A 15,000-nucleotide genomic window follows, 5' to 3' on the forward strand; every position below is an offset into this window, starting at 1 on the left:
TTCTCGTACTTGTATATTCTGAAATACGTGTGGTTAATTTATTTCCAATCTTTATATTAAGAGTGAAGCAAATCATTAATGACCATGAAATGTATATATTTTTTGATATATTTGGTTTAGTCGGAGCCAGATTGTAGGTTGATTCACAATATGGTCATATTGAAAACATGTATTATGCAGTCAGCATTCAGAGGTTCAGAATAATCAAAGCATGCTTTAACACTATATCTAACACATCTGATCAGTATTATAACTACACAACTAGTTTCATATGTCTCGTGATTATTTGAATCATTGTCAATACATTATCGTGTTCTGTCAAAGCTTGTAATATGATTGTTTAATATAAGTGAACAGTATCTACGTAGGAGTGTCCAAGGGGTTTCAATTTTTTTTATCTGACATTGCAGTAGAAAAAGTCGGCTTAGCTGAATGAGTTAAGAGTTAAGAAACTTCTTGATGATTGTCAGATAAAATCAACAGCATATACAAGGATCATATTAAGATCAAGCACACGTGTGAATGGAAGAGAATAACTGACCCAGGTTTAAACTATCACCATCTGAACAATGAACAATATCATTTGCCAGACAACAAAACAACTGGGTACATGTACATTTTGTATAATGATGTGAAGAAAGTGTGACGAGTTTGGATCTATTTACGTTTAAGACGGGTTGTGCGTTATTGTTATACAAAAGGGAACTGGACGTGCTAGTATCTTTACTTGTTTAGACTTGTTTCTTGAAATGACCTCACAAGCTATGAAGGATTAAAATCTCAAAGGAAAAAATGCTCAATTTCTCGATTAAGAACTATTAATACTTAGTGTATAATATGTGTTTCACTGACATTTTGATATCCTTCTCTCAAGTCAGAGACATATATACAGAGATTGGCAGCTCTCTATTTGCCATTGTGTTTACATAGTGGTCCCTGACCTTCCCACAATCCTTTGCGGTCGCTCGGTTCAGTCTTCACTAGACGCCATATTGGAGAAAACTTGAAAACCAGACACATAAATATCGATAATTTCTATTTGAAATCATCACCAAGATCCAATTATGTGCTTTAATTTTATTAATATCAAAGTACAGAAGTGTCATCAATATGAAATATATCATAGTTTGCTGTCCAAATGTTTGTATTTTGAGTATGAAAGTCAAGCACAACGCAGGAAAGATCGGCGGGAATCTCCAATTTTCGAAAAGTCCCTATGGGGTTTTCGAGAATACGGATAAATGACAACAATGTGCATGATAATCAAGACCACATTCCATAAGTATGTTAGTTTTTGGAATATAATGTGGTAACTTTTGTAGTGGCCTAGATAAAACAATATGCTTTTTGTGTGCGTTTAAAATTGACGATGTTTTGGTCTGACGTAATGGCTGCTTAATTACAAAACTTGGACATGTCGATAAGACCCAATGGATTTTAGAAAATACGGATAAATGGCAACAATGTGCATGATCAATAAGACTCTATCCCATAAGTTTGATAGTTTTTGGTTAATGTGGTAACTTTTGTAGTGGCCTAAATAAAATGATGTGTTTTTTGTGTGCGTTTAAAATTGACGATGTTTTGGTCTGACGTAATGGCGGCTAATTATAAACTTGGACATGTCGAATAGGACCCAATGGATTTTCGAAAATACGGATAAATGACAACAATGTGCATGATCAATAAGACTATATCCCGTAAGTTTTATAGTTTTTGGTTAATGTGGTAACTTTTGTAGTGGCCAAAATAAAACGTTGTGCTTTCTGTGTGTATCTAAAATGACGATGTTTTGGGTGGGCAAATATTCATGTCAACCCGGAACAAGGGCAGTAATTGTTTTATTGTACCGAAAAAAACATAAGTGAATTAATTTTGGTATCGATAAGTTTATTTATTACTATCAACAGTTTTTAAGAAAAGTTTTTAAGAGGTACCCCATCGTCTTTCTGGACCCGGCATAAAAATCTCCCAGTCGAACTTTCAATGTATGGACGTCGAAGTTTTCACAATCCTTGGTCTTGGCCTAACTGTTGCAGATAGGAAATGTCTAAAGGAATCCACGGCCCCATTGATGACCTTTTTGGTGTTTTTAGAATCCTTTTCTTGCAATAATTTCGCCAATTCATCCTCTGTTGGCAGACGATAGCGTCCGCCGGCAGCCATTGTTGTTGTCAAGCAGAATACTCGGAACTCCTCTGATTCGACTACTTTTGAAGACGTTACGGAAGAGAGTTCCGAGTTGGGGCTCACGAGAGGGTGACATAACGATTTTGGAGGGCTCACGAGAGGGTGACATTATGATATTCAGAGGGTGACATGATGTTTCGAAAGCGACAGCAAGTCAATAATGAATTATTTGGAAAGTTGTGGTTGACATAACGAATGTTTTTAATCACGTGACATGGTTTTCACTAATCAGAAGCTGTGATACAAGTCTGAGGTATAATAATTAATAATGAATATATTTCAACATATACATGTTGATAAACATGATCAATTTCTTTGCTATCAAATGGTGGGATTTATATTAACTGACAACATTTTATTACAGTGTTGAATGTACCTGAGATAATATGCACTGTGAATTTTGTGCTGACAATTATAGACCTACAGTGTACTTCATGATATTAGTAATTGCCAATGAAAATGAGACAATCACAAACATTTTTGTCACTGGGCAAGCAACCATTCTCAAATACAAATGTACATTGTCACCAAATTAGTTTTTGCTAGCCTTCTGATTTTTGCACAGTTTTAAGAGAAACATAATTCCACAAATATTTTAAATTTCAGCCATATTATCCTGTACAAAGTATACTTCAACCACAATCCAAAGCCCTGCCACTTATGAGCCCTCAAGTAGTAAGTACTTGATTTATTTATTGATAATCTAATATGTTAAGTCATTCTTTCAATCCAAGAATGTTCTGATAATTGAATAATTTCTTTCTGTATTATATGTACCAATATAATATCTTAAACAAACACTTCACAGTTTTACATCTACTGTTTCTATTTGATTTGAATACATCTAGCTGTCTTCCTCTGTAAAATTTTGTTTAAAAACCCTACAAATAGATTTCAACAGCATATTCTAGAGTGTATTTATTTCTGCACAGTAGAATTTTCAACTTACGAAAAAAGGAACAATATTACTGAATACGAGCAAATTTGTAGTAATAGCAGTCATGTTGAATATTTCGCCATCTTTTCCAGCCATATTACCCTGCCCATCAACATCAGATGCATGCGCAGACATGAATGAGCCAACAAGAAGTAAGTGCTTATAATAACTATATCAATTTTAAGCTCACCAGGTCCGAAGAATGAAACCAAAGGACCAAGGTGAGTTTATGCCATATAGTGGTGTACGTCTGTCAACAATTGATTTCTTTACTGCTGTTCAGAAATTAACAGAAATTGGCAGGAAGCATCCCTATCTAGTTGAGATTCAAATGTATACAAATGATAGGGCTGAACCCCAAGGAGGCTAAGCGACGGGGCCGAAAAGGGTCTCTTGTAATACTTATAGTAACAACTTCTCTGGATTTATGCAATTAATACCAAATCCAACCTAGTGACCATTACAGGCCCCCTTGGCCTCTTGTTTATAAGGTATTTGAGGCACTCTTTCATTGCATGACTGTTCAGATTTTAATAAGATTTAAAATTTTCTGGTGACATCACCCACATGATGTAGGTCAATATATTTCCATATATCAAATTGAAGTAATCCTATGTGAAAACTCTATAAAGAAACTTTCTAATCTTGTTACTGCCCCCATTTTGTTTTTTTATGTCATATGCTTGGACGATATACTTTCAAACCCATGATTTAAAAGTATCAAAAATCAATAAAACTATCTTATCCAATATCTGGCATGCAGATATAAGACTGAATAAAAGTTGATTCCAGTAACTCTGGATTCAAACAAGGAAATTGTAGAAAGTTACATACATGGTATGTACATATGGCCACTTAACTTGGGGCCTGAACTTCATCAAATTGTCATTCTATACAGATTATGATTTCCAACCAAGACAAAAGATGAAATTGTTCACAAAATGGCTGCCATGATGATGTTACTGATATATTGAATCTTAGATATTGTAAGATTTTGATTTAAATCAGGTATGACTATATAATATATTTCTTTCAGAGAAACAAAAGTCTTATCTAGCCTGTCTTACAGAGGAAAACTTGATGCTAGACAACCAAAGATTAACCTTGGAAATTAAACGCATTGAGGAGGATACAAAGAAGATACAAATGGAGCAACATAAATTGGCTCAAGAGAAATCTCTCCTTGACCTCAAAGCAGCTTACTGGACTTTTAAACTACAAAACGAATTTGAAATTTAAATGTATTATGCCATGGATGGTACTGTCCCTCGTCTTTCCTTGATCTTTAAATAAGGGGGGAAACTGTAAAGAATGATAGGATTCACTCAACATTTATTGGAAAAGGCAGGTCAAAATGTGAGAAAATGTTTTAATATATTTTAAGTGAGAGAATTTGGCCATGGTTGCTATAATATCCAGATAAGCGATTGTTTTTATCAAATTTATGACAGTTAATAGTACAGTTTTACTACAAAATATCAGAGGCTTCAATTGTCACTGATTATAACAGTACTTGTGGTTTATTTTCCCTTTAATGAGAGAATAAATATTATTGATTTTCACTCATACTTCATATTCCTAATATCTATTAACAAGTCGAAATGTGCAACAGCAAAAAGAGAGCTGTGTAATCTCAGGAATTAAGGTACAAATAAGTGAGAGTATCATTTTCAACGTATTTTAGGGAGTGTGCCTTATTCCATATGTGAAACTTCATGCTATGGTTGGTGAATTAGCATATATAATCTATACAGCCTAGGACATTTGGAAATCCTAAATATACTTGTATTTAAATTAAAGGTCTATATTCTAATAAGAGATACCCATATTTCAAAAAGATATCTGTGTTAATACAGAACTGTATCTTAGATAGAGATCTTTACCTTCTATTACATGTAAATACAGATCTTTGTAATAAAACCAAAGATATTTGTATTTGAATTTGAGATATCTGTACATTAACTACAGATACCTAATTATTGAATTACTTTTTAATAGAGCTGTCTCTATTTAAATACAGATACTATTATTTGAAATAAAGATGTATCTATTTAGCTAAAGATATCTCAATAAAATAAGTAAAAACCCAAACTATTTACCAGACAATTTCTATAATTGCTATTTACTTCTCAGACAAAGTTGCTCTTTTTTAACTCAGTTTGATTGCAATGCTCGAGCAATGTGCAAAATTTGATTGCAACCGTTTGCATTTGAAATAAGGGAAAGTCCATAGGTTGAAATATTTTATACTGATAATCTGTTCTTCAGCTGTCATGGAATCATAGTCTCTGAAATACGTATGCATAATTGCCTATTAAATTTGTGTTGTGAAAAATCAAGATACTGTGATAATCTGTGATATCAGTTGGAATGTGTATTTCAAGTATTTGCAATATGCATTTACTTTGATGATTATTATAGTAAATGTGTATCAAGGATATGAACAAATCATTCACATGAAAATTGATAATGTTTTTATTATCATTAAAAACTAGACCTTCATATCGCATTTCAAGTCGTGTGTTGGTGTTATTTCTTCCACAGGCTTGTTGGAGCATGTTGGCGTTCTTTTCAGTGAGTTAGTATGACCCGCGTCATGTGTGACGTCATTTCCAATTCATTCAAGTTGGAGACAAGAACCTAATTTGAGGACGCTAATATGCTTATTTACAATGTAGTAAGACATGGTAATTTTATCTACAAAACAGACGGTTACATTATTGACTAACCTGCACTTGCCCCAAACTCTTGCTTTGTTCTGTTTCCGTTTTCTCCTCTCGGGAATGTGACAAAATTACGGATGCTTCTTGCAAGGGCACCGACAACTCGCCGCACAACTCTATTGACTGTCGGCTGAGAAATCTTAACAGAGTCGCATATCAATTGTGGGAACGCCCCTGTCGTCAAGAACCTCAAACAAATAAGGACTTGCAACAGGGGTTGAAGGGGCACGCTTCTGAGCGTTCTATGGGTAATGGCATCCGCCACCAGACCAACGATATATACGATTGTGTCCGGCCGAGATCGAAAACGCCGGAACACTTCTTGATCTGAAAGGAACTCTAGGGGGATTTGGCGATCCATTATAAGCCTTGGCCTTTATATGACCACTTCTCTCACTGTTCTATTTACAAAACGTCCTGCCGCCATGGTAAAGAAAAGTATGCTGAGCATGGGCAATACCATACTCAGGAAATCTTGCGAACGTGCTCAAATCTTGAGCACAGATTTTTTCATGAATACGACTTGAGCATGAGAACAACATCCGTGAGTACAAAACTTTATTTTGAACACAAAATCTTGAGTATGAGTACAGTTTCATGAATACGGGCCCTGGTCTCAATTTCAAAGTTGAAGACATAGCTTTCATATTGGATAACGATATGTATACAGAACAACAAGTATCAGTGCTAGAACTGTCATTATTTCATTTTTGTAGCACATCCAATCGCATATGAAGAGACATTAAACTGTAGGTCTGTGCCAATATGATTGCCCTTCAAGAGAAAATGGACAATATACAATGTCAAGTTATCGTAATCAGATGAAATAATAAGCGGTTACTGGTGAAAGATAAGGATCGAACACCGGGGGTGTTGAGCTAGCTCCAAGGCAACATTAAAAAACATTATTTATTTGCCAGACAACGAAACATATAAGTACATGCATACTGACTTGAAAAACACATGACGAGTTTGTATCTACTGAGATCTACTGACAGATTGGGAACACGTTATTGTTATACAAAGTTGGCACAGAAGTATCTTAACAATTTCTGTGTGACCACCAATAGCTGCATTGGACAAAGCATCTGACTGTAACATAAGTAAACATCACACATTATCAGTACCGTCGACATCGTCATCGTCATGATTTGAATGTACAGGTAACAGGGTGCTAAACTGATCAAACAAAACTCCAACTGTATTATTTACATTGGTTTCTTGTACCACCTAGATATATATTTTCTCAGTGATGGAAGAAACATGATGACAACGAAAATATCGCTATATGACTAGTCCCAGGGTAGAAACCTAAGTTTACTTGAACAAACTTAAGGGAAAGTCTTTTTCAATAAAACGTATACGAAGTCATCAAGAATGCAATGTTATAAGATCTGGCTCAATTTGAAAATTGAAGACATGGCTTTCTTATTGGATAACGATATGTATACAGAACAACAAGTGTCAGTGCTAGGACTGTCATTATTTCATTTTTGTAGCACATTCAATCACATATGAAGAGACATTAAACTGCAGGTCTCCGCCAATATGATTGCCCTTCAAGAGAAAATGGACAATATACAATGTCAAGTTATCGTAATCAGATGAAATAATAAGCGCTTACTGGTGAAAGATAAGGATCGAACACCAGGGGTGTTGAGCTAGCTCCAAGGCAACATTGAAAAACATTATTTATTTGCCAGACAACGAAACATATCAGTACATGCATACTGATTTGAAAAACACATGTCGAGTTTCTATCTATTGAGATCTAATGACAGAATGTGAACAAGTTATTGTTATACCAAGTTGGCACAAGACATGTCCCCCCGTTTGCCTGATTAGGCCTGTTTCTAATGATAATTTTACTAGGTATAAAGAATCATAATCCTAAATGAAAATGTTTTTGTTAAATAAATGTTTTAACTGTCTCTACTGCAGTAAAATCGATATGACAACAAAATTAGTAATGCATCGAGTTGTGACTGTTCAAGCAATATTACAATATAACATCACCATACAGCTTCCATTAAAATGTTTAGTGAACTAACCGTATTTACGTCGGCTCCCTTATCCATGAACATGCTAACAATTTCTGTGTGACCACGCCTAGCTGCCCTGAACAAAACGTCTGACTGAAACATACGTAAACATCACAAATTTTAAGTACCATCGACAACACATCCTCATGATACATATACAGGTGTTATATTGTGGTTAAGTTATTCCTAGAAGTAAATAATGACAATTACTATAAATAAATCATGAATTATATCATACACATCATTTTATTGACCTTTTTTTATTTATTTATTTATTTCTGTCAACTGATATAATCAGTAAAAGACGCCTTAATCTTCATGTACGTATAACAGGGCGCTAAACTGATAAAACAAAACTACCACTGTATTATTTACGGTGGTTTTGTGGACCACCTAGATATATATTTTCTCAGGGATGGAAGAAACATGATGACAACGAAAATATAGCTATTTGACCAGTCCAAGGGTAGAAACCGAAGTTTACTTAAACAAACATTAGGGAAAGTCTTTTTCAATATAAAGTATAAGAAGTCATCAACCTTCAACCATAGAAGTAGTTATATAAAATATAGAATTTCAGAAATATTATTGGCAAGTTTTTAGAAGGAACTAAATGCATTAATTTGATCTGTGTTTATTTATTTGTATTTATTTACCTGATACGAATTGTATATTGTTGCCATTGTTTATTTTTGCCAGATAACGAAACATATAAGTACATGCATACTGACTTGAAAAACACATGACGAGTTTGTATCTACTGAGATCTACTAACAGATTGGGAAGTTATTGTTATACAAAGTTGGCACAGAAGTATCTTAACAATTTCTGTGTGACCACCAATAGCTGCATTGGAAAAAGCATCTGACTGTAACATAAGTAAACATCACAAATTATCAGTACCGTCGACATCGTCATCGTCATGATTTGAATGTACAGGTAACAGGGTGCTAAACTGATAAAACAAAACTCCAACGGTATTATTTACGTTAGTTTCTTGTACCACCTAGATATGTATTTTCTCAGTGATGGAAGAAACATGATGACAACGAAAATATCGCTATATGACTAGTCCCAGGGTAGAAACCTAAGTTTACTTGAACAAACTTAAGGGAAAGTCTTGTTCAATAAAACGTATACGAAGTCGTCAAGAATGCAATGTTATAAGATCTGGTCTCAATTTGAAAGTTGAAAACATAGCTTTCTTATTGGATAACGATATGTATACAGAACAACAAGTATCAGTGCTAGGACTGTCATTATTTCATTTTTGTAGCACATCCTATCACATATGAAGAGACATTAAACTGTAGGTCTGTGCCAATATGATTGCCCTTCAAGAGAAAATGGACAATATACAATGTCAAGTTATCGTAATCAGATGAAATAATAAGCGCTTACTGGTGAAAGATAAGGATCGAACACCAGGGGTGTTGAACTAGCTCCAAGGCAACATTGAAAAAACATTATTTATTTGCCAGACAACGAAACATATAAGTACATACATACTGACTTGAAAAACACATGACGAGTTTGTATCTACTGAGATCTAATGACAGATTGTGAACAAGTTATTGTTATACAAAGTTGGCACAAGACATGTCCCCCCGTTTGCCTGATTAGGCATGTTTCTAAGGATAATCTTGTTAGGTAGAAAGAATCATGATCCTAAATGAAAACAATTTTGTTCAATTATTGTTTTTGATTGAATCTACTGCAGTAAAAAACGATAAGACAACAAATTTAGTAATGCATCGAGTTGTGACTGTTCAAGCGATATTACAATATAACATCGCCATACAGCTTCCATTAAAATGTTTAGTGAACTAACCTTATCTACGTCGGCTCCCCTATCCAGAAGTATCTTAACAATTTCTGTGTGACCACCCTCAGCTGCTCCGGACAAAGCATCTGACTGAAACATAAGTAAACATCACAAATTTTAAGTACCATCGACATCGCATCCTCATGATACATATACAGGTGTTATATTGTGGTTAAGTTATTCCTAGAAGTAAATAATGACAATTACTATAAATAAATCATGAATTATATCATACACATCATTTTATTGACCTTTTTTATTTATCTATTGATTTCTGTCAACTGATATAATCAGTAAAAGACGCCTTAATCTTCATGTACGTATAACAGGGCGCTAAACTGATAAAACAAAACTACCACTGTATTTTTTACGTTTTTTTTTTTTTTTGGACCACCTAGATATATATTTTCTCAGTGATGGAAGAAACATGATGACAACGAAAATATAGCTATTTTACCAGTCTAAGGGTAGAAACCGAAGTTTACTTAAACAAACATTAGGGAAAGTCTTTTTCAATATAAAGTATACGAAGTCATCAACCTTCAACCATAGAAGTAGTTATACAAAATATAGAATTTCAGAAATATTATTGGCAAGTTTTTAGAAGGAACTAAATGCATTAATTTTATCTGTGTTTATTTATTTGTATTTATTTACCTGATACGAATTGTATATTGTTGCCATTATTTATTTTTGCCAGACAACGAAACATATAAGTACATGCATACTGATTTGAAAAACAGGTGACGAGTTGCTATCTATTGAGATCTAATGACAGATTGTGAACAACGTATTGTTATACCAAGTTGGCACAAGACATGTCCCTCCGTTTGCCTGATTAGGCCTGTTTCTAATGATAATTTTACTAGGTATAAAGAATCATAATCCTAAATGAAATTGTTATTGTTAAATAAATGTTTTAACTGTCTCTACTGCAGTAAAATCGATAAGACAACAAAATTAGTAATGCATCGAGTTGTGACTTTTCAAGCGATATTACAATAAAACATCACCATACAGCTTCCATTAAAATGTTTAGTTAACCAACCTTATTTACGTCGGCTCCCTTATCCAGGAGCATGCTAAAAATTTCTGTGTGACCACGCCTAGCTGCCCTGAACAAAACGTCTGACTGAAACATACGTAAACATCACAAATTTTAAGTACCATCGACATCGCATCCTCATGATACATATACAGGTGTTATATTGTGGTTAAGTTATTCCTAGAAGTAAATAATGACAATTACTATAAATAAATCATGAATTATATCATACACATCATTTTATTTACCTTTTTTATTTATCTATTGATTTCTGTCAACTAATATAATCAGTAAAAGACGCCTTAATCTTCATGTACGTATAACAGGGCGCTAAACTGATAAAACAAAACTACCACTGTATTATTTACGGTGGTTTTGTGGACCACCTAGATATATATTTTCTCAGGGATGGAAGAAACATGATGACAACGAAAATATAGCTATTTGACCAGTCCAAGGGTAGAAACCGAAGTTTACTTAAACAAACATTAGGGAAAGTCTTTTTCAATATAAAGTATAAGAAGTCATCAACCTTCAACCATAGAAGTAGTTATATAAAATATAGAATTTCAGAAATATTATTGGCAAGTTTTTAGAAGGAACTAAATGCATTAATTTGATCTGTGTTTATTTATTTGTATTTATTTACCTGATACGAATTGTATATTGTTGCCATTATTTATTTTTGCCAGATAACGAAACATATAAGTACATGCATACTGACTTGAAAAACACATGACGAGTTTGTATCTACTGAGATCTACTAACAGATTGGGAAGTTATTGTTATACAAAGTTGGCACAGAAGTATCTTAACAATTTCTGTGTGACCACCAATAGCTGCATTGGAAAAAGCATCTGACTGTAACATAAGTAAACATCACAAATTATCAGTACCGTCGACATCGTCATCGTCATGATTTGAATGTACAGGTAACAGGGTGCTAAACTGATAAAACAAAACTCCAACGGTATTATTTACGTTAGTTTCTTGTACCACCTAGATATGTATTTTCTCAGTGATGGAAGAAACATGATGACAACGAAAATATCGCTATATGACTAGTCCCAGGGTAGAAACCTAAGTTTACTTGAACAAACTTAAGGGAAAGTCTTTTTCAATAAAACGTATACGAAGTCGTCAAGAATGCAATGTTATAAGATCTGGTCTCAATTTGAAAGTTGAAAACATAGCTTTCTTATTGGATAACGATATGTATACAGAACAACAAGTATCAGTGCTAGGACTGTCATTATTCCATTTTTGTAGCACATCCTATCACATATGAAGAGACATTAAACTGTAGGTCTGTGCCAATATGATTGCCCTTCAAGAGAAAATGGACAATATACAATGTCAAGTTATCGTAATCAGATGAAATAATAAGCGCTTACTGGTGAAAGATAAGGATCGAACACCAGGGGTGTTGAACTAGCTCCAAGGCAACATTGAAAAAACATTATTTATTTGCCAGACAACGAAACATATAAGTACATACATACTGACTTGAAAAACACATGACGAGTTTGTATCTACTGAGATCTAATGACAGATTGTGAACAAGTTATTGTTATACAAAGTTGGCACAAGACATGTCCCTCCGTTTGCCTGATTAGGCATGTTTCTAAGGATAATCTTGTTAGGTAGAAAGAATCATGATCCTAAATGAAAACAATTTTGTTCAATTATTGTTTTTGATTGAATCTACTGCAGTAAAAAACGATAAGACAACAAAAATAGTAATGCATCGAGTTGTGACTGTTCAAGCGATATTACAATATAACATCGCCATACAGCTTCCATTAAAATGTTTAGTGAACTAACCTTATCTACGTCGGCTCCCCTATCCAGAAGTATCTTAACAATTTCTGTGTGACCACCCTCAGCTGCTCCGGACAAAGCATCTGACTGAAACATAAGTAAACATCACAAATTTTAAGTACCATCGACATCGCATCCTCATGATACATATACAGGTGTTATATTGTGGTTAAGTTATTCCTAGAAGTAAATAATGACAATTACTATAAATAAATCATGAATTATATCATACACATCATTTTATTGACCTTTTTTTATTTATTTATTGATTTCTGTCAACTGATATAATCAGTAAAAGACGCCTTAATCTTCATGTACGTATAACAGGGCGCTAAACTGATAAAACAAAACTACCACTGTATTTTTTACGTTTTTTTTTTTTTGGACCACCTAGATATATATTTTCTCAGTGATGGAAGAAACATGATGACAACGAAAATATAGCTATTTTACCAGTCTAAGGGTAGAAACCGAAGTTTACTTAAACAAACATTAGGGAAAGTCTTTTTCAATATAAAGTATACGAAGTCATCAACCTTCAACCATAGAAGTAGTTATACAAAATATAGAATTTCAGAAATATTATTGGCAAGTTTTTAGAAGGAACTAAATGCATTAATTTTATCTGTGTTTATTTATTTGTATTTATTTACCTGATACGAATTGTATATTGTTGCCATTATTTATTTTTGCCAGACAACGAAACATATAAGTACATGCATACTGATTTGAAAAACACGTGACGAGTTGCTGTCTATTGAGATCTAATGACAGATTGTGAACAACGTATTGTTATACCAAGTTGGCACAAGACATGTCCCTCCGTTTGCCTGATTAGGCCTGTTTCTAATGATAATTTTACTAGGTATAAAGAATCATAATCCTAAATGAAATTGTTATTGTTAAATAAATGTTTTAACTGTCTCTACTGCAGTAAAATCGATAAGACAACAAAAATAGTAATGCATCGAGTTGTGACTTTTCAAGCGATATTACAATAAAACATCACCATACAGCTTCCATTAAAATGTTTAGTTAACCAACCTTATTTACGTCGGCTCCCTTATCCAGGAGCATGCTAAAAATTTCTGTGTGACCACGCCTAGCTGCCCTGAACAAAACGTCTGACTGAAACATACGTAAACATCACAAATTTTAAGTACCATCGACATCGCATCCTCATGATACATATACAGGTGTTATATTGTGGTTAAGTTATTCCTAGAAGTAAATAATGACAATTTCTATAAATAAATCATGAATTATATCATACACATCATTTTATTGACCTTTTTTATTTATTGATTGATTTCTGTCAACTGATATAATCAGTAAAAGACGCCTTAATCTTCATGTACGTATAACAGGGCGCTAAACTGATAAAACAAAACTACCACTGTATAATTTACGGTGGTTTTGTGGACCACCTAGATATATATTTTCTCAGGGATGGAAGAAACATGATGACAACGAAAATATAACTATTTGACCAGTCCAAGGGTAGAAACCGAAGTTTACTTAAACAAACAATAGGGAAAGTCTTTTTCAATATAAAGTATACAAAGTCATAAAACTTCAACCATAGAAGTAGTTATACAAAATATAGAATTTCAGAAATATTATTGGCAAGTTTTTAGAAGGAACTAAATGCATTAATTTATCTGTGTTTATTTATTTGTATTTATTTACCCGATACGAATTGTATATTGTTGCCATTATTTATTTTTGCCAGATAACGAAACATATAAGTACATGCATACTGACTTGAAAAACACATGACGAGTTTTTTTCTACGGAGATCTACTGACAGATTGGGAAGTTATTGGTATATAAAGTTGGCACAGAAGTATCTTAACAATTTCTGTGTGACCACCAATAGCCGCATTGGACAAAGCATCTGACTGTAACATAAGTAAACATCACAAATTATCAGTACCGTCGACATCGTCATCGTCATTATTTAAATGTACAGGTAACAGGGTGCTAAACTGATAAAACAAAACTCCAACTGTATTATTTACGTTGGTTTCTTGTACCACCTAGATATGTATTTTCTAAGTGATGGAAGAAACATGATGACAACGAAAATATCGCTATATGACTAGTGCCAGGGTAGAAACCTAAGTTTATTTGAACAAACTTAAGGGAAAGTTTTTTTAATAAAACGTATACGAAGTCATCAAGAATGCAATGTTATAAGATCTGGTCTCAATTTGAAAGTTGAAAACATAGCTTTCTTATTGGATAACGATATGTATACAGAACAACAAGTATCAGTGCTAGGACTGTCATTATTTCATTTTTGTAGCACATCCTATCACATATGAAGAGACATTAAACTGTAGGTCTGTGCCAATATGATTGCCCTTCAAGAGAAAATGGACAATATACAATGTCAAGTTATCGTAATCAGATGA

At 33.6% G+C, this 15,000-nt stretch overlaps 1 protein-coding gene across 1 annotated transcript in view; it reads right to left on the bottom strand.

Moving 5' to 3' along the window:
* Positions 1–15,000, bottom strand: part of LOC117334798 (ankyrin repeat domain-containing protein 17-like) — a 70,091-nt gene that overhangs the window by 47,221 nt on the left and 7,870 nt on the right. Inside the window, exons 3-6 of the mRNA XM_033894604.1 lie at positions 13,628–13,711; positions 12,587–12,670; positions 10,766–10,849; positions 9,724–9,807 (exon numbers count right to left, since the gene is read on the bottom strand). Coding sequence (XP_033750495.1) covers positions 9,724–9,807; positions 10,766–10,849; positions 12,587–12,670; positions 13,628–13,711 — 336 coding nt within the window. The remainder of the gene's footprint in view (positions 1–9,723; positions 9,808–10,765; positions 10,850–12,586; positions 12,671–13,627; positions 13,712–15,000) is intronic.

Source organism: Pecten maximus, chromosome 9 (genome assembly GCF_902652985.1).
Source record: "Pecten maximus chromosome 9, xPecMax1.1, whole genome shotgun sequence".
NCBI lineage: Eukaryota > Metazoa > Mollusca > Bivalvia > Pectinida > Pectinidae > Pecten > Pecten maximus.